The 21,925-nt window shown below is 33.9% G+C and overlaps 1 protein-coding gene across 2 annotated transcripts; it reads right to left on the reverse strand.

The window, feature by feature from the left end:
* Window positions 1–1,764: 1,764 nt before the first annotated feature.
* LOC111510449 (uncharacterized) lies at window positions 1,765–12,401 on the reverse strand. Of its 2 annotated transcripts, none has more exons than XM_074186365.1 (7): window positions 12,379–12,401; window positions 3,717–3,804; window positions 3,423–3,551; window positions 3,280–3,315; window positions 2,685–2,790; window positions 2,314–2,381; window positions 1,765–1,904 (listed from the first exon to the last, which is right to left on the reverse strand). In XM_074186365.1, exons 2-7 carry the CDS (start codon window positions 3,786–3,788, stop codon window positions 1,887–1,889), a joined length of 429 nt encoding a protein of 142 aa, XP_074042466.1. In that variant the 5' UTR covers window positions 3,789–3,804; window positions 12,379–12,401; the 3' UTR covers window positions 1,765–1,886. The 2 variants fall into 2 exon arrangements, with proteins under 2 accessions (XP_074042466.1, XP_023022142.2); XM_023166374.2 differs by lacking the exon at window positions 12,379–12,401 and adding an exon at window positions 4,670–4,730.
* Between the last annotated feature and the right edge of the window lie 9,524 nt (window positions 12,402–21,925).

Raw genomic sequence — 21,925 nt, forward strand, 5'->3', positions numbered from 1 at the left:
TGTTATTTTCTATTTTTTTATTGACAATTGAAAATTATAATTACGTCCATATGAACCAGACTAGTATATGAGCTGGTTTACAAACTCGATGATTTTATATTTCTCCAGCAGCATCTTGAATTGCTTCATGTCAAAGTTTTCTATTCAAAAAATGTGGTTTCCTTGGATTTCCTCAAATTCACATTCATTTGATACTTGATGAAGTAAGTGACGACTTTTCCTTCAATTTGTTCAATCCAAACGGAATTCACATCTTTGAAGAAGTTACAATTATAACAGCAAATAAAATTCTAGAGGGCCTAAGAAACTTCCTTAGAATACACCAAAATCATTTTCATTTAGACAACAATCATCGATTCCTCAGGTTTCAAGAAGCTAGGTATGAAGGTGGTTTTGGAAACAAGTCATACACTACGCAGATACTTTTAGGAAATCCAAAAGAGAATTCGGAAAAGTGTGAAATTTACGGAATTAAATGTAAAGGCTGCGATACTAAATAACATGGACCAATACCTAACATTATACTATATGGCTTGTTAAAATAATATTTCATTATGGGGAGTATGAGGAGGAAAAGGAAGTGAAAATTTGATATTGACACAAAGTCTCCAACTATTACAGAACATATTTGGTTTGACAAATGATATATTTAGTCACCACAGTACGTAAAGTTTTCCAAAGTGAGCAAAGAAACATTCATCTTAGGAAAACTTAACGTACTGTGGTCACTAAATATATCATTTGTCAAACCAAATATGTTCTGTACTCAACACGTTGGAGATGGTTTTCTTTGAAAATAATTTTAAAAATATCCAAACAAAAATATTCACGTTTTGTGCAGATGTTTGCTTATTGTGATGTTCATGTTCATGTCCACTCAAAGTGGTTTTTACTAAAGTTGTGTACCTTAAGACAGCAGGATCTTCTTGTATATCCTTGACGAGTAAGTAATTCTACAATATTGAAAGAATTTAAAGTTCAATCTGAAATTAAAATAAATATCATTGAATATTACTTACTTGCAGGTACCGCCCCTGATGATGGCGTAACAGCCGAAAGCGCTTTGCAATTCACAAATCATTTTTTTCACACGAAATACGATTCCTTTCCTGATTTATCAGTCACGTGTATGCAATTTTAACAAATATCAAACTTAAACCGGTCCGTTTCATCTTTGACCAAGGCGTAATAATGACCAAAAATTATTAGAATTACCTGACTAACATAAAGACACATTGTAAAATTAATTTAAAGAAAGTAGATGAGGCAAATTGTAAAATTAATTTGAGACACTCAAGACACAGGTATCTATAGTATGAATAGGGATATCTTTGTGAGTATAATTAGTTTAATTTTCCTCTTGAAGATGATCACTTGGTGATCGAAACACGTGTCGAGGTGTTGAAATAATGGTTTGGTGTTGGAAAAAAACTCCAATAATATTCATTACTACACCAAAGGTTGCGAACAGTGCATCACAGGTATCATGGATAGTGTTCATTTTCATTAAGTAACAGGTCAGTCTCTTCATTATCTATTTGAGAGTATTTGGTACCGTTTAAGATATAGTACAAAAACGTTTTCTATGTTTCCATACATTTCATTGAAGTTTGATATAGTTCATCAATTTTGGTTTTTGTCAATAAAATTCAAAACTATTGGATTTGTATATTCTATCTTCGTCTTCAGTACTCCTTGTTATCGAACTGAATTCTATATCAGTGGTATCAAACGACCTAATGTATCGAAAAAAAAACTAATATATTGGGTTAGAATATTTATTGACTGAGACATTTTTCTCCATAGACCTAAATCAACATTTTGGAATTTTTCATAGCATTCACATCAAGTCGAAGCTGCTTCCATTTCGTTGGCCCGTTTTCTCTTCAGTACATGAGGAAATTCTGAAAATGTAAATACATTTTACATTATATCAAACAATGATTTCAAATTGAAAATACCAATGAATGAATAAAATCAAGAAATTTGAGACTATATTCAAAACTGAAACAGAGTTAGATCATCGTGAAATTGTTTGCATCGTCTTTGAAATAAGTTGATGAAGTCAAAAGTTCTAGCAGGGAAAAAAACTCCCATTATTCTTAGTTTTGTAAGCTTCATTTCGAAACAATTCTAAAGCTATTATGAAGTGATGTTTCATTGAAGTGTCTTCTCTTTCAATTGTATACAGGGTTTAGCTAATAACTGAGAGGATTTTTGTTTGTCTCACAGAAAACCGTCTCGTTATTTTCTAAACAAACCTCGTAGGCTGTAGAGAAAAATGTTGATATCAAAATTTTCAGTAGAACTCACCTCAGGATCTTTGTTGTAAATACATTGTGTAGCTTTCCATATCATGAGATGTGCTGGTTCATGAATACCTGTAGATCCAAATGAAATGAATGATGAGAATAATGCGACGTGACTTTATTAAATTGTTTTTGAATTTAATGGTCATGTTGATCGTAAGTAATGGTTTGATTCTAATTTCTCAAACTTTCAATAAGCACAAATTCCACCAATACAAAGAAATGAAAAGAATGACCAATTAGGAAGAAGTAAAAAATATTAGGAATCATTCTTGGAATACACATATCTGGAACGTCTTTGTTATTACTTCAGTGTGAACATTTCCATAGCATTTGGCGGAAATAAAATAATGGGAAAGTTATCAAGAAACTCACCAGATTTTTTGGTTTCTTCAATACAGTCAATGTAAGTTTGTTCATTGATTTTTCCTGGGGCATAATATTCAAGCAGATCTATATTGACACTGAGGTCAGTGGATAACTGAAAATGGAAAACAAATCACAAATTTGCAACAGGTGTTTTAGACATTTTTGGGAAAGACAGGTTTTGGCATTCTACTTATAGATAAGTAGAATCCTCCAAAGAACGGAAGAGAGAAAAAAAGCAATACATTTTGAAAAATCCGCTCTATACTCATACATGTTTTAGTATGAAGATGAAGTAGAAAGCCAAAACATTTCTTTCAATTTGTTCCAGAAATGATTTCAATCCCTCACTTGTTAATTGGTATCAACTATTGTATTATTATCGTATTATTGTATATTAAATCTGTAGATATGATTCAATGCAATTATGAAATGGAAACCAAAAGTTGAAAGTTTCAAGAAAAAGAAACCCTGGAATAATCAAACTAATTATCATCACTTCATGAATACTCTATTTCCTAAAACGCCAATGACGTCATTCGAACAAATTTTTTGGAAATACGTATCTGATATTGAAACTCATTAATACAGTATTTCTACTCACCACACCCGAGAAAACGTAGAGACACAGTACGTAACGCTGCAAAAAACAGAATATATTCAATACATATTAACAATCACATAGTATATTCATAGAATAGATTCTTCATTTCAAATCTGTCCATAAATTATATCACTAAACATTACCTGAGCCCTTTCATTATTGGCAAATGTTCCATTTTTCATTTCGTCAATATCCTTCTGGTTTATCCCAACTACCATATTACATTTGTCATGGAAAGATTTATACACTTGTTGTAGAGAACTGCCGAAGTCCTGCAAAACGAATTGTTTTTGAAGTTCAGACTTTTTTATTAATATTATTCTTTGTTATTGACGTGAGATTTTCGTGACTTGATGACAACTGAGATTTCCACTGAACACTTTTCAAAATCTCAACACGCAAAACGAAGATAAATACGTCATTTTGGTGACACTTACTTTCTCATCTAAAGCGGCAAATGTGACAGATGATCCCAATGAAACAAGAGCCAAAGTTATGATCCAACTCATTTCGAATGATGGAAATCTGAAAAATAGTTATTGAAATGTTGAAGGTACATTATAAATTTCGATTGATAGCTACATAAAGTCTATTCCAAGAAGATATGAACTTTCTTTCAACTTATTTTTTCTTCAATTCATCAATTGATATAAGCAATCTTACGAAATTTCACCCAATCACTTCTGATGCTCTCTTTTCAATCTCTTTGTGAACTTTTCTTGACCAGTCAATGAGAAATCACATATTGTTTTTGTTAACTACAGTAATTTTGAATCTCTTGAGAACCAAGAACTTTTGTTATATTAGAATGAAACTTTCCTCTTCGAGTGGATGAAAAGTAATGTGTCATAACCAAAATAAATAAATAATATATTATTATTCAACGAAAGTCATTTTTTGTGGAGGAAAATCAGTGTTTCATCGACCTTCTTCACAATCTAAAATGATTTAAAAATCATAATGGAGAACTTTACGTACGTGTAGAAACAGCAAACTTTTCATTCTACCCCAATAAGTTACTGCGTAAATTCAAAGTATTCTTCGCAATGAAAAATGAAAATATACCAGTAACTTGTCGTATTTGATGATTTTGACTGTCAAAAAAGAGCTAAGAAATTCGCAGACAAAAATCTGACTCAATTCTAAGAAATGGACAGAATCTAAGTTTATTCGCAGTCGACAAATGTCAAAGAAGTTTTGAAAGTGAAAATACCCAAAGAAGGTCTATAGAAACTGATTTTTTCTCCACAAAAAAGGACTTTCGTTCAATAATATGTCAATCTTTTCAATAATTTATCCATATCTGAATTTGATGATCAACAGAAACCAAATTCAAATTTTTTTTGAAACTCATGAAAAATGTGATTTCACAAAAATACAGAAGTTTTACCTGTTGTAGTTTACTGTATACAAGAACACGAAACCAACTCAGTATGAATGCAATGAACTAGATTCCTCAATATATAGTTGATTTTATCAAGAACTATATGAAAAGTAGGAAACTTAATGAATTCAGAGCTATAAATTTTGGTCGTGCTTGACAGAGTTTGCAAATCAAAAAGTAACTGAAAATTAAATTATTGTTTCCGAATACTTGGTTTCAAACGATAATAATATAGTTCATGGTTCATAAAATGTGAATTTGGCTAGTTTTCGAATAACGTATATTCTTCAAAGTGTTCCGTTTTTCTTTACATCCTAACGATAATTTACAAAAATCAGTTCAAAATAACAATATCAAAGTACAATATGTTATTACCGCATACCAAGAGACATAAGCTTGGAAAAACTGAATACTTTCTTTTGTATGACTATGAAAAAATATTATATCTGGTAAATAGCACTTTCTATCCCTCAAAATAGAATTTCCTAAATATCAATAACTGTGATAATATTCGATATTCTCCGGAAATCAGTTCAACAAAGTTGAGATGCTTTGGAAAATGAGAAAAATGCTATTCATTATATACACCTTTTATACAAATTCTTAAAACGAAGACATTACTTCCAACTCAATTTAAGTTCAACGCCCTGTATCTCAGAAACTAGTCAACTCGGGACATACAGTGTCACCATTAAAGTACGCACCATATGGGAAACTTTTTTTCGAAAAGTTTCTATGAAGTTTAACTTCGGCACTTGTTTGTGTTTTAAATTTACCTTAAAATGATGCGGCCAACTGCGACCCACTGACGTTCAGTGTTTGTCAAATTCAACTTTCTTTTTTTTAATTGAAAAAGTGCATTTCTAGATCGAATTTAACAAAAAGTTACTTGAAAAAGTTGGGTCTACGGCAATGTTATATTCATATGAAAATTTTATGCAACTAGGATAAAGTTAACGTTTTGCTTATTTTTGACAGATATCCCCTTTATTTTAAAAAACAAGTTCGGTTAATTGTTATAAATTCATGTATACATAACAAACTCATCATGGAGTTTCGCTTTTCTGATAAATTTTTACTCATACGGACATACGGAGAAATTAAAAATGTGCTATAAAAATTTCAACATGACTGGTGCAAAGTTTCAATCACTTGGCTATTTTCTTAAACAAACCATTGATTTCGAAAAAGCAGAGGCAACAAAAAAAATGCAAATAATTTCTATAGAACTATTATTAATATTATAAATTTCAAGCAACAATAATATTATAGAAAATACAAATGGGTACAAAAAATTACTTATTGATCTAAATGAGGTTGTCAAACACTTATAGCCTACATTTCAGTATGTCGTCCTCCACGTTCAATACAAATTATGGTCCTTCTACTGACATCTGTAACTGCATTTTCAATAAATCGGGGATTTATATTTGCACAGCACTCGCGAATGTTATTTTCCAGATGTTGTATGTCAGTAAATGGTCTACTTCGGTACACTTTTTGTTTCAGGTAAACCCACAAGAAAAAGTCTAAAGGCGTCAAGCAGGGTGATGTAGGTGGCCAATAATGTTTCCAGTTACGTCCAATAACTTTGCTTCTGAACATTTGTTGGAGGGACTGTTTAACAGCAACCGTGTGATGTATTGGTGCGCCATCAAGCTGATACCATAGGTCGTATTTAATATTTAAAGGCATATTATCTAAAACTTCACTAACCTCATTATTTAAAAGGTTGAGATAACCGACGGCTGATAAATTTTCCCTAAAGAAAAATGGCCCAATTATTTGGTCGTTAAGTATCCCAAATCATGCATTAGTTTTAAAGGAATACTGATCACAACATTCAACTGTGAAATTGGGATTTTCTTAGGCCCACCATCGGCAATTTTGAGAACTTACCGTTCCATTTGAAGAGAACGTTGCCTCATCTGTCCATAAAATTTTATACGGAAACTTTACATTTTCTTCTCTCTCTCCTTGAAACTAGAATGAAAACCCCAAACGGACATCAAAATCTCGTTCTTTAAATGTGTTAATAATATGTTTGGCTTATAAGGCCAACATTTATTCTTTAATAAAAATTTTCTAACACTTTCTTTCTTGTTATCGGTATTTTTTATAATATCGGTTATGCTCGTTTGCCCATGTTCAATAACTTTAGAACAAAAGTTAAGTTGGGCCTCCTCATCATATTTACTTGGAGTGTGCTTTTTCTTAAATTGATTTGCTTCGGATCCTGTTTCTCTGAATTTCGATATTATCCTTGACACAGTAGTATGTTGAACATTTTTTCCTGGATGCCGTTCATTGAAAATGTTAGCTACTTGCCGGTATGGTGTATTCTCACCACATATTAAAACTATTTCTATTCTTTCCTGAAGAGACAACATTATTGCAACAATAACTGTTAAAAATTTGACAAGTTAATCAACAACTTGACACTACCATAGCATGAATTTTGTTTGTCAAGACCTACTTAAAAATTTTATTCAACGTGATTAAGCATCCTTACCGCTCTAGTTAGTGTTTATAAATAATCTGTAAATACTGAATATTGAAATTTTAATGTAATTTCAACTCTAGTAATTTTATTAATACGTATTGCAGTTTTTGAGTTGTGTTTGCTTTTTCAAAATTGAAGGTACTGACGTTTGTTTAAGAAAATAGCCAAGTGATTGAAACTTTGCACCAGTCATGTTGAAATTTTTATAGCACATTTTTAATTTCTCTCTAAAAATGTCCGTATGAGTATAAATTTATTAGAAAAGTTAAACTCCATGATGAGTTTGTTATGTATACATGAATTGATGACAATTAACCGAACAAAAATAAGCAAAACGTTAACTTTATCCTAGTTGCATAAAATTTGGCATATGAATATAAAATTGCCGTAGACACAACTTTTTCAAGTAACTTTTTGTTAAATTCGATCTTGAAATGCACTTTTTCAATTAAAATAGAAAAAAGTTGAATTTGACAAACACTGAACGTCAGTGGGTCGCAGTTGGCCGCATCATTTCAAGTTAAATTTAAAGCACAAACAAGTGCCAAAGTTAAACTTCATAGAAACTTTTCGAAAAAAAAGTTTCCCATATGGTGCGCACTTTAATGGTGACACTGTATGTCCATAAGAACTTTTTTTTAAACGACCTGAAGAATCACCCTCTGTTAGGAAATACCATGTACAAAGGAAACATCAAAAATGTATCGAACGATTTTGTGTTCTCCAACAATCTGCATTTCCAATTTTTTCAAATGAATGAAAAATAATAAAATAGCATAAACAGTATTATTTCTTTGTCGCCAGTACAAAAGTTGCAACAAAAGATACATTTCCTGCGAAGCGATAATCCAAAACAATCAAAAATTCTCGGTAGGTACCCTCATTCATTCTAATAAATTATAGGTCTTCGTAGATACCCCTACCCAGCTCTGAAACATTTTTAGAGAGACACGGGCCATTTCGCTACAGGGTACCTTTCAAAACCGCAAACAAACTCCATTAAGAATGACCCGGGATCCTACAAACATGGCGAATAATGCCTAAGCCGCCTTTTGATACTTGTTAGCGTGCAAGATCCGCAAGAGATACTGTAAATATAGTGGAAGAGAAGCTGCTTGAAATGCAATATTCCGACACATATTGTGGTTCGGTTTGCCATTCACAGTGCTCTTTTCATGTCATTCACAATGGATTCAAAGATTAGGACTTGTTATTTCCTTTTTCTGAACATGTTAGGCGCTCTATTAGGTTGTTACTTTTTTTGTTAACGGACGAGGAGTTTTGTAATGGTCAAGGTGTGAACACAATGCTCTCGAGCATGTACTAAGCTTGAAATTATAAGGAGGAATATTCAATAGTATAAGTGAATGAGTAGTGAATACCTTCAAAATCCGTGAAAAATATGTGCCGAGATAATCTCGACATATTGTGTATTTAAATGTGAATTGATAACTATTTTCTGAATGAAAAATTATTCAATATTCATTAGATCTGTTTGCTGTTGAATGTCATTTTGAAAATGTTGATTGTTCATTGAACTCTTTTTACATTTCTCCACTTCTTAAGTGGTCTATGAAATCAAATACGGTGCCTGTTCGAAAAATAAGGTGAATTTGGTTTTTCTCATAACATTGTTGATTTATTCATCAATTTCTTCCCCTTCAGAATATTCTTCCTCGATCTAATACACTTATGCTAGCATTCTTCCCAATCAAATCGAATCAAATCAAATATACACTCTCGGATAAACATATTGCATATTTTAATTCATGGATAACCCATCCTAAATTAGTTTTAGAAGCAATTGGACTATGTTCAGAACCCTGATAAATTTTTCTTACTACTGTTGAACGGATATTGTCCTGACCTATGAGAACAGTAGGATTTGCATCTGCCATATCTTGAATGGGTAGTCCCTGAAGATGTACATAATCTTTGAAATTATCCATCACGATGGTTTGAGAAGGTAAAGACAAATTTGTTACTGTTCTCAAACCACTCATTTGGAAGATTCTTGCCCCTTCATGGACTCCAGAAATTTTCATATTGATACATTTTGAACCTTCATCATATGAAACAATATTCTTAGCCCATTGCATGCGTAAAGGTTTCGTTTCCCCTGATAATCCTAGTTGTTCTGCAATCTGACTTTCTATCAAAGATATGGTCCCTCATCGAACAGAGCATAAGTATTTAAATACCCTTTTGGGCCATAAATCTTGATAGTAGCTATCCTGAGAAGAACTTTAGAATTATTGTTGGTGAGACAAACTGTATGATGTACGAGAAAGTACATCAGAAACTTCACTTTTATGCAGAATGCTATGGTGGCGTAATTCGCATCCTTTAAAGCCGCAGCGTTGTTTTGATCTACAAAACCTCTTTGAATGACCAGTTTTCAAACAACAGAAGCAAATTTTGGTTTTGTATAATTTTGACCAACAAATATCTATACTATCATTTTTCAATATGGAACAATTGTAAATTTCATGACCAGTTTTATTACAGTAAAGACATTTAGGGCCATCGTTTGCTTGATTTGTAGCAACCAAGATATTTTCCGATTTTGAATTATTAAATTTTTTCTGATGGTGAGTGGTATAGTAGGGAATGTTCTTTGACTTACATAACATGCAGCTGAAGATAATTCATTTGTCCAGATTCCAAAATCTTTCAGATTCACCTTACCTCCTTTTAGCACCATCTTCTGTCCCCATTGTAATTTCAGACTATTGGGTAATTTTCCTACCAACTGCTTCAGTAGAAACGGATTATTCAAATGATTACTTGCCTCAAATTGCTCTAACGTAGCTACTAGGTTATTGACGTGACATGAAAATTTAACAAAATTATTAAAATCGCCATCTCTAACAAATTGCAAATTCTGAGTTTTGTTTATCAAAGAACCAATGACGTATTCTGGACGACCAAAACGCATTTCTAATGTTTCAATAACATGAATAATATTTTTAGGGTGCAATAATAAACTCCTTATCGCATCAAGAGCTTCTCCTTTCAGGCACCTCTGTAACATTAGTATCACTTCATCATCTGAGTATAGATACGTAACAGTTTTCCTGTTGAATTGACTAATAATTAACGGGCAGTCTTCTGGTTTGCCATCAAAAAAAAGTAGTTCCTTAGCAATTGTCTGATTACTCGAACAATTCGAAACACTTCTAATGGCATCGGCGACAACATGACATACTTTTGAAATGTCATTTCCCTGTGACATATCTGTGTTTTGAATTTCCGTTTTTTCTAATGAAAAAGTAACAGAATGCACTTCACACTTATCAACCCATTCTTGTACTCCTCTGAACATGTTTTCTTTATCTGTGCTCTCTGCAAGCAATTTTCTCGAACTGATGTCTCCTGTAGAGCATAACTCTTTCTCTTCAATTCTAGTTTCAGCTAACTCTTTCTGAAGAGCTAGAATCCTCATTTGATTTTCGAATTCCTGCTTTTTCATTTCCCTCAATAGCCCAGTCCTCGCGACCTCAGTCTCCAACGCCAAACGCTTCCTTTCAATTTCTACCCTCTTTGAGGATACCTTGGATTCATTTGATTTTCTTGCCGATTTTCTAGTAGAATCTGATACTTTTGATGGATACCTGATTGATCCTGGATCTGTTCCATCCCTACTGCCAGTTCTATTAGATTGTACATGAAATCCGGAACCTTTCGGCTCTTCTATGGGAGCTGGTTGGACAATTTCCAGCGCCTGAGTTGCGTCTCCTTGCTGATGCATGAAGAAATGAAGATATTTGATTCTGACTGAACAGTGTCATGAATACTTTGAATATTACTCTTTAATGCCAGCGGACATCGAAAATAATCATCAAAATTATTGGTCTTGCCAGCATTTTTTCTCTGAGATCTTCTCCAATATTCAGACATGTTTCCTTTTCAGTACGTATTTGTGGACTGTATATACTATATTTTGATGTCTAATCCGGCTCGAAGGACCATGTAATTTCCTTAGAAACTGTATTTTTCAAGAAAATACCAAATTATACTTTTTGACGTCTATTGACCTTTTTTGACAATCAACAACTACAACTTTTTTTAAAACAGATATCTCTTTCATAGCTAACTAAATGGAACAAAAAAATATATACTGAATGATAAACAAATAAACAAAATATGTAATCTGTAACAGACTGTTTCTCGTATTGTGAAGCGATATAATGAGACTGGGGAGTACAAAAGGTAGCCTGGTCAAGGATGTAAGAGATGACCAATTTCTGAAAATTCGATTTTGCGAAATCGCACGCTTACAGTTCCGCATCTCAGAATTGATTTACTTACCTCAAAACAAGTTAACATATGTGTCAAAACAGTGGTAAAAAGACTAAAAGAAGTTGATTTGAATCCAAAACACTCTGCCAGAGTTCCTAGGCTTCTGCCACGTCACAAATCTAGACGGTTACTGCCATAGCCCATGTCAACTGGAATGAACATCGGTGAGGAAAAATTATTTTCACAGATGAAACAAGAATACCATTATGGAGGCCAGATAGACGTGGTCAAGTATATAGAAGATCTGAAGAACGTTTAGCAGAATGTAATCTTGTACATAGAGTTAGCTTTGGTGGTGATTCCATTATGTTGTGTGTTTCCTAGAGTGATTTCTTCACAACGGATGGGCAACGGCGACGACTTAAGCGGGTTTCTTGTTGCTGAAGAGACCGTCCTGTCCATTGGGTTGGTGCTTGTTCTTCTTCTTGTCGAAAGTCTGGAGACTACCGCTGTTTGGATATCAGCGTTTCTCAAGATCCTACAGACTGCGCCACAACACCAACGACAACTTATAGAGATGAATTCAAGAATGAATGCTAACTGGTATATACGCAACATCCTTGATGAGCATGTTTTACCTTACGGAGGCTTCATTGGTTACGGCAATTTCGAGCTAATGCATGAAAGAACAAAACAGAAAGTAACTTGTGGTGTCCCCAAGGAACGGTGTTGGGACCCATACTTTTCAACATATATCTGAATAATATTTTCCTTATAAAAACCTCCTCAAAAATCATCAGTTTTGCGGACGATACTGTAATTTTATGTAGTGACAATAATTGGTATGACTTAAAAATATAACTTGAACATGATATGTGTGAAATTAAAAAATGGTTTGATTATAGGCTACTATCAATCAATTTCAAAAAAAGTGTTTACTTTCCTTTTAGTAGCTTTGATGTTAACTTACCAAAATACGAACTCGTAGTATCTGAAGAAGCCGTGATAAAACCTGAAAAAAAAATTAAATACTTAGATATAATAATAGACTGCCACCTCAGATGATAGATAAATAAATAAATAGATAGATAGATTTTTATTAATCACGTTATGAATATACATTTGTGACGAGTCATAGACAGTTGGTACAAATTAGTGTGCAACTAGAGAGAATATATATTCTTTACATGTTGGAAACGGATGTCAAGATGTCAATTTTTACGAATAAATGTGACCCTGAGCCTGAGGGTGAGGAACGAATAGTTTCAATAAATTCGGCACTTCTCGTTCTCCACAACGGATTCAATATCCCCGGGCAACAACGGTGTCTCGTCAATACCGTAAGAGTGCCATAGATGGTAATATAGCACTCTTAGGGCCGCGTTATTTCGATGGATATAGGCCGAGACTGCATATGCCGGACATGCTGATAGCAAGTGCTTTAGTGTCTCGGGCGCCTCGCGGCAGGCCCTGCACCTTGTGTCCGGAACCTCTATACCCATCACGCAACTGCGGTAGACTAAGGTGTTGACGACACCATCCTGGCAAGCCATGATGAACCCCTCACTTTTCGTTTATCATTATCATTATGATTTTTATTATCATTATTATCAATTAACTGTACTGCACTGTATGTGAAGCTGGTTCGAGTCGCTAGTCCACAATAAATTAATTTTTGGACTCTTTGTAGTTACTCTGAAAGTCTGAAAAATACTATAGCAGTGGATTGAAAGACCATGTTTGTGCCCTCCCATGTCTATTCTTCTGTATTGGAGATATTATCGAAAAGAATTTCTATGAAGATCGCAAGATAGAATACAGTCAAATTGGTAGCCACGTTCTATTGATTTTCTGATAGTCCTAGTAAAATAACTACCAGGTGAAGGCATATCATATTACAAAGAAAACCTTCACAATGGTATTTAGCGAAATAAAAATGTAAATTCCTAGATATTTTTCCTATTAGTCAGTGGGATATGCTTAAAGACTGGCAATAAACAAATCGAAAGAAATAAACTTTAAATGTTCAAGCTACTCTCGGATACACAGTAGGTCCAATAGATGGAGTGACATTTTGTTGGTCGCTCCAACTTAGGAAGAGGAATGAAATACTCTGAAAGAATTCCGATTTTCAATTGTGGAATATCATTGACTTTAGATCGATGATGGCCACTATCTTGCACTGGCGAGTGGCTAATGAGCCTGAAACCTGAACATTATTATTATTATTATTATCATTATTATGTAGTGTGTAAGGTAAAACTCAGTACTCGCTTGGCTTATTAACGAGAGAATTTTATTCGCTGTTTCACCCATTCATCATTCAAACAAATAATGAAAGAACTCATTCAAAAACTCAATTGAATATGTATTGTAACGAAACGGGGAAAATACTTCAGGAATAAACTTATATTAAAATGTCAATCAAAAATACAATAAATTACCAAAAACTTACATTATACTGAGCAGGATCGAAGAAAAAGAGATGTGCTGCATTACTGGAACCTTTTATGAAGATCAATTGATACTGAATGAATTTCTCAATACCGTCTGTCTATGATCTTGACCTCTCTTAATATTTATGAAGATTTATAGGCTGACATTTCAACTTTGATACGGTCACTGTACTGAGTTGAAAGGCTCAGTATGCAATCTGTGCAAAGTTTGCATATTTAGAGATTGTTTTATATTTCTATATCCTGTGATCGTATCAATTTTGATGTGATATGAACTTGGAATATTAAAAGATGGAATTCTGAATACTGAGTGTTTTTGTTTTAGAATATTGAAGCTGAGGTTGAAACATATTTCAATACATGTATTCGCCTAAATAAATTTGAATTATTTCATGAATATTTCCCAAATTTGACAATATATCTCTCAGCCATCAGTTTAGTTCCTTTCTTTCCATGTTTCTGCATGAACAATTATTGACAAAAGTCCATAGTCTACCTGAATGAACACTGTAAGTGCGTTCATGAAAAGTCTATTATCTTCCCAACATATTTTGCGTTAGAAAATAACGAGTCGCTACTGCCAAACGAAATTCAAGACCTATTATCGGGATCAGCGAACACTGAACCACATACTGAACGACCTAAATGTGAGAACATTATCACAGTTCGACGCGTCTGCCAATGAAAGCTCCCACAGGCGTGAGGATTCACACCAACAGGACACTAAAAACTCGTAGTCCTTTTCTAATAATGGCCTTGTTTACACGGATAACGCACTGCCACAATGGATTATCAGGTAAAAACTGGAGCTCAAAGGACTCGACGCTATTCTGGACAGATTTCACAGTCGGCGGTCATCCACTTCAGATAATAAAATTGTGATTTAAAAGAATCTTACTCCGGGTCTTTGTTGGAAGTTTATTGCAAACTTGCAGATTAGATTATAGGCGAGGAATAAGAGATTACCCCCTGGAACCTAATACAGAAAATGTGTTGTGGATGGGTGTCAAACGGAGCGGTATTTTTGTCTAGTGGAATAATCGCCTTACAGTAAACAGTCTGATGCTTCCGAATAAAACGACGCACTATGGTTTCTGCTAAATGCTGATGTGTTTCTGTGTTCATATCTCAATATATTTATCATCGAGTCTTTCGCACTTCTTACAGAAAAAAAGCATTGAAGGAGTATGTTGATTATCTTTTCTAACACAAAGGAAAGTTCTGTAGAACGAAACTTTTCGAGGAATGTTTGAGACATTTTTTATGAAGGAGTCAGCTGCTGCTTAATGTCTTTTGGGTGTCTTTTGAGAGCAGAGCTCCATACATGGAAACAATACTTCAAAGAATGTCTGATTTGTGTTTTATGAAGCATCAGAAGTTGCTGAGTTGTGTACAGATTTCTGGTTCGGAACAGTGTTCCAAGCTTTTGAGAAGCAGCCTTTGCAATTCCAGCGACTCGATTGTAACAAGACAAATTGGTTTTCATTTTAACCCCCGATAAACTTATTGAATAAGAAAGCGAAATTCTCTGACCTAACATATTTATATTCGGCTCGGAGACATTTATCTTCTTGAACAGTATCTAAGTTTAAGCATATCAATAACTAACAAATAATTGAAATGAACCACAGTAAAACAAAAACACTAATGAAATTTATGTAATTGTGATTTTCCACCGACAATACTTTGTAGTTGTGGATCAATTTTACTTGTACCAATTCAATTATCAAAAAAGATTTAAGATGCTCATCGGTTAATTGAGATCTGTAAACATTCTTTGTGTACTTCATCTTGAAAACGTTTTCTCACACAAGTAAGTAGTACCAAAAACAGAAAACAACCCACGAGCAAATTTATGCAAATTATCAAATTGTTCCAGTGGAAGACTCTTATAAAATTCCAACAAATATGAATTTTGATATTTGTTCTTAAGCATATCACTGCACCGTAAATCAATAATTTCCATTTGGACTTCCGGAGCCAGGGTTTCAATGTCAGAATCAAAAGGATTTTGAAAAAGCTCAATTTCATTCGCAAGGACATAAAAATCTGAAAAACGAGTATCAAAATTTATCTTCAAAGCACTCAAAGTTTCGATTGCAAAATTGACGGAAAATTCAGTCTCTATAGTGTGGCTGAATATTTCACATGTTTGAAAACGTGTGAAACATTTTTCACGTAATTCCGATTGAAATAGTATTATTTTCTGCCTGAAGGATTTGATATTGGTGTATAAATCAGGGAGAAGCTGATTTTCTCCTTGCAATCTCAAATTCAATTCGTTCATATGATTTGTCAAATCGACATAGAAGGCTAACTTCCACATCCATTCACTATTTTCTAAATCGGCAAAATGGCGCTGCTTCTCATTTAAAAAAATTTCGATCTCTGCTCCAAGTTCAAAAAAGCGCTTAAGGACTTTTCCGCAACTAAGCCAGCGTACGGCAGTATGATATGGTAAATCATTTTCTCCAATCTGTTGAATAAACTCGCGGAATTGTCGGTGATTCAGCCCAGTGGATTTGATGAAGTTAACAACTGATATGACTGGTTTTAGAACTTCAGACATATCCAAACGTTTTCCGCACAAGGACTGTTGATGAATGATACAATGTAAGACTAATGGTTTTGAACCACCATCATTCTCCACAGCCTTTAACACAAGTGCAACCACTCCTTTATTTTTACCATATATATTTTTGCCTCCATCAGTTGTTATAGATTTCAAATTTCTCCATCGAAGGTTCTTTTAATTAATGGCATTTTCAACTCCTTTAAAAATATCTGCCCCAGTTGTCGTGCCGTGAATACTATCAATATCAAGAAGTTCTTCATAAACTTCATAGCTTTTATCAACTCCGCGAATAAGAATCAACACCTGAGCAGTATCTGACACATCCGTTGACTCATCCAATGCTAGAGAAAACCACTCATAATGTCCATTTTTGTCAGACAGTTGAGATGATATATTTTCTGCGATGTCTTGCACCCTCCGAGCCACGGTGTTTGCTGACAAACTGACACTTTTAAATACATTTACCTTTTCGGGGCATATTTCTTCGGCTACTGCAATCAAGCATTCTTTTATCATTTCTCCATCGGTGAATGGTTTGCCACGTTTTCCGATTTCAAGAGCCACACGAAAGCTGGCGCGAGTTGCAGACTCTTGTTCAGTATTCGCTTTGGTAAACAAAGATTGCTGCGATTTGAGTTCGCGTTTCAAAGCTTCAAATTTTTCCTTCCGCAAACTTCCTGTTTACTTGGAGTAACTTTGAAGATGTTTCGATTCATAGTGTCGTTTAATGTTATAGTAATTGAGAACGGCTATGGTTTCATTACAAATTAAACATAGCGCCTTATTACTGGACTCAATCACAAAATACTGAAAGTTCCTTTTTTCTTGGAACGTTCTGCATAATGATTTTTTCAGTTTATTGCAAGGGCCAATTTCTGCCCTTAACTATATTTCTAGACTAGGATAGTCGCAAAGTGCGTGACCTAAGCAAACTTACGCTTTTTTGCATTTCAATTATTATTGTGTATTAAGACACTTAACGACATCTAGTGGCGAGTAGTGGTACTATGTACTATCTTTTTCAGCTACCCGCTAGGTGGCATTAGGCGTAATTGAATATTTGGAATTACCGCATTGGTTCGAGAAAGTTCTGTTTCTAGCTAGTGTATTCCGATCACCTCGAGATGGCAGTAATAATTGCGTATAAAAAGGCTAGCGGCGCAACTGCGAGTTAGTCTGCGTAGGAAAGGAGAAGTAAGCAAAACTGTCTATTGTGAAATAAAGTAACACCCGTCAATAAAAGTATTTTGATTTGACTTATTGTTTTTATGTGTGATTTATTAGTATGGAAAAGATGCGAAAAATCGACAGTGAATGCAGAACGTTCCAAGAAAAATGGAACTTTCAGTATTTTGTGATTGAGTCCAGTAATAAGGCGCTATGTTTAATTTGTAATGAAACCATAGCTGTTCTCAAAGACTATAACATTAAACGACACTATGAATCGAAAAATCTTCAAAGTTACTCCAAGTATACAGGAAGTTTGCGGAAGGAAAAATTTGAAGATTTAAAACGCGGACTCAATTCGCAGCAATCTCTGTTTACCAAAGCGAATACTGAACAAGAGTCTGCAACTCGCGCCAGCTTTCGTGTGGCTCTTGAAATCGGAAAACGTGGCAAACCATTCACCGATGGGGAAATGATAAAAGAATGCTTGATTGCAGTAGCCGAAGAAATATGTCCCGAAAAGGTCAGCAAACACCGTGGCTCGGAGGGTGCAAGAACACTGAATTATACAGAAAATACTTTTCTCTACTCAGTTTGTATGACAAATATTCATTATGGAATGAAATTAAATATCATTCACATGAGTTTTACTTTAAATGAATGGTAACAATTTACACTTACATGGAACACTGTCATCCTCACTGGTATACACCGATGTTTCGCCGTAAGACACTTGCCTTAAGGCTCTTCAGTACCAAATTGAATAAAATTATAGAAAATGCACACCATTCATTCATGAATTACGACTTTTAATTTCACGGAATAAGCTTGATCTAAGTACTTATGTCATCGATTACATCGTAATGACATTCATTCAACTATTTGTATTCCAAATATTCGTTTGGAATACAAACTGAGTAGAGAAAAGTATCTTCTGTATAATTCGGGGTTCATATAAGAGTATTTGTTTCGAAAGATTTTTTTCTTTTCAATGTTTATATGAAAGTAGCTGTTTCAGGAAAACTTTCTTCCAGTTTGTGTCTGAAAGTTACTTCTTGGCATGATCTACATATCCATGTATAGAGTTACTCATTTTTAAATTGATTACTTCCTTCCTTTTTTTTTGGAAGATTCCCACATCTCTTTTTTTGTATCAAGATGGTGTAGTAGAAAGCCAAAAACTTTCTTTCCCACTACTTCTGTGTTCTTTCATTCCGTCGAAAAGAGTTCTCCCCGTTTTACCAAATTAACCATGCACTGCGTATGCTTCCTTGATTTATTCACAAAAACCAAATTCGACAATCAAAAACTAATAACCATATTCGCATATGGAAACATCCAGATAAACTCTCCGACCCCTATGAATTTCAAAATGACAATGAACAAAATTCGGCGACATAATTTAATGAAAGTCATGTTGCGTCCCACAACAAATGTTACGATGTCCAACTCAATAAAACCCGGAACAAACCTAATTGTGTTCAAAAAATCATTACAAACTTGCTCGGGGTGAAAATGTTACAAATGTCTTTATAATGTGGGTCTTTTCTGCCATCAATGGATGAGGCGGGATTTTGATGATATTCAGGGGCGACAACGAGTCAGAGGCGTCACGCATGAGGGGGTTTTGGGAAAAACATTTTAGGTTATGGAACTAGCATGATATAACATAACATAGCGATACATAACATTTTTCCAAATCCGCTAGAGACTAGATTTGTATGAATTGAAAGGTTTATATTTTTAGGAGTGTGTAAAAATTAATCACTTCTAAAAATATAACCTTTTCAATTAAAACACAATTCCATTGTGAACTGTAAATTCAGATTCAGGCGAATGTAGTGAATCATTGTTAGTTTATTGTATTAGTTTGAGAATGTCGTTAGTAACGTTAGTTACAATTAAAAGTGGTAAAAACATAGAAATTTTCATTTCTCTTTTTATTATTATTTTTTTTTCGTGTAATTCAATTTTTATATGAAAGTAGCTGTTCAAGCAGGGCTTTTTCTTCCAGTTTGTGTCTGAAAATTACATTAACTTTTTACAATCTGCAAAAATAGGAAACTTTCAGTGCAGAACTTTATTCACGTGTATCGATGTTTGAAAGATTTATCTTTAGCATTATCCCTTTCTCTAGTTGTTCATACAAAGCACGCCCCTGACGCTAAATGACATATCAACCGTGTTTACCAATCTCGAATCATTCGAATCATTTCGTAATAGAGGGGCATGAACTTAATTGATTTTGCGAGGGGCCAACACAATGTAATTGTGCGCGATGTAATTTCTGCTCTTAGCGTTTTTTGCTGCAGTTATAACAAAATTTCGCTTTTGATTATAAATATGATAATTAGTCTGGAGTGGTTTGTCATGGGTGGAAACCACTTTTTGGAATGGGTTCAATAATTAGTTTCTAGGAAATTGTCATTAGAAATATTCAGTAATGAGATTTTATTTTATGTCAATACTATCCATAATAATGTTTATATAATTTTCACAATGAATTTTATTCAAAATGCGTTTCACCACACGGTAGCTTCATCAGTCGAACTGATAGATTAAACTATTCTACAATTTCCTTCATAAAACAGTAGATAATGACAAACTTTTGAGATAAATGATTGAATCTGGTAAAACAGATAGATTTTGATTAAAACATAAGATACAAATTGAGTATTGGAGAATGTTTCAACACCAGTAATTACTTACACCTCCGTGAAATTCGGAAAATGACACCATCTCGGCTTTCAATAAATTAATAATAATAATAATCGTTTTTATTTTTTCCCAGTTGTAGTTACATACAAATATTTTGATAAATTACAGAGCTAGTTGCTGATATAAAAAAAGCGAAGTTCAACTCAGCAAAAGTGCTACTAAGTTGTTCTTCCACTCAACCTCAAAAAGATTCTACTTAAACTAAGACAAAAAGAAAGTAATACATGAAAAAAATGGGATAGTTCAAATATCTATCAAGATGCTGGAGAAGACGTCCATTACTGAGACTTATTTTGGTCTCATAATGATGAAAAATGTATAGGGTTAGGCAGTTTATACTTAAAGTTGGCTGTCGAACAGAAAGAGTTTGAATCTTTTCCGTAAAACAGAAAGTACTGAATTTCTTATTTCTTTTGGTAGCTGGTTGACCATTTGGCATATATTATAGCTGAAAGATCGCTTGAAAAATTCAGTTTTAAAACTAGCTGGGGTAAGAGTTCCCTTAAAGCTGGTTATCAGATTGTGAACATCAGTACGAAAAGTGATTTTCCTGTACAGATAAGTCGGCGTTTTGGTTTGTATAATTTTGTTAAATAAATTAGCAGTATTTAATAATCGTCTATTTTCATTTGTGATCCACCCCGTATCCCATAACTTATGGGATATTCTTTGATATTTCCTAATTCCGCGAATGAGCCGTAGACACGAGTTTTGTAGTTTCAGTTTTCTGAGCAAGTTGTATTTGTTTGTTTATATGTTTCTGAAACCGCAAGTCAGAGTCGATTATAACTCCCAAGATTTTTGCATTCATTTGTGGGTCGTGAAGGAACATTATCAATCGTGATTGTGAGAGATTCACTTGTTTTTTGGCGATTCTTTTTTATCCGAAAAGTATGATATTCGATTTAGTGGCATTTAGTAGTAGACAGTGATCTCTTGCCAACTCAACAAGTGACTCGAGATCATTGTTAATAACTGTACATGCTACGCAACATGTTTGATGAATAAATTGTAAACAATAGTGGACTCAATATTGAACCCTGTGGCACACCTGACCTAAGTTTTAGATAGTTTGAATGAATTCAACCCTGGTACACCTTTTGTTCCCTATTTTTGATGTAACATTCGAAAAGTTTGATAGCACTACCCCATAATCCCATATAGTTTAAAATGGCGAGAAGTAGATCAAAGTTTAGAGTGTCAAAAGCTCGACCAAAATAAATTAATAGTTGGACCAGATGGCATTCCAGTCAAACTTGTTAAGAATCATATTGAATATTACCGTCATTTTAACACCTCGACACGTGTTTCGATCACCAAGTGATCATCTTCAAGAGGAATCTTCCTCTTGTTACATTTATAACCTCATGCTAAAAAATTGCCACTTTCCGAAATTATAACCGGCAAGAAATTATAGACCGATTACCATATCAGTGTACTCGAAATTAGTTGAAACTATTTTATCTGACCTCATTTATGAACACGTAAGAAACACAAACACTGCATCAAATCTTTGTATTTTTACGTAATATATTTCTCACAAACTGGACCAACGTAAACAAGTTGATTTTGTGTATACAGACTTCAACAAACCATTTGAT

This window comes from Leptinotarsa decemlineata, unplaced genomic scaffold, assembly GCF_025532065.1.
Source record: "Leptinotarsa decemlineata unplaced genomic scaffold, Ldec_3_MD MMD2_tig00078422_RagTag_RagTag, whole genome shotgun sequence".
NCBI classification, from domain to species: domain Eukaryota; kingdom Metazoa; phylum Arthropoda; class Insecta; order Coleoptera; family Chrysomelidae; genus Leptinotarsa; species Leptinotarsa decemlineata.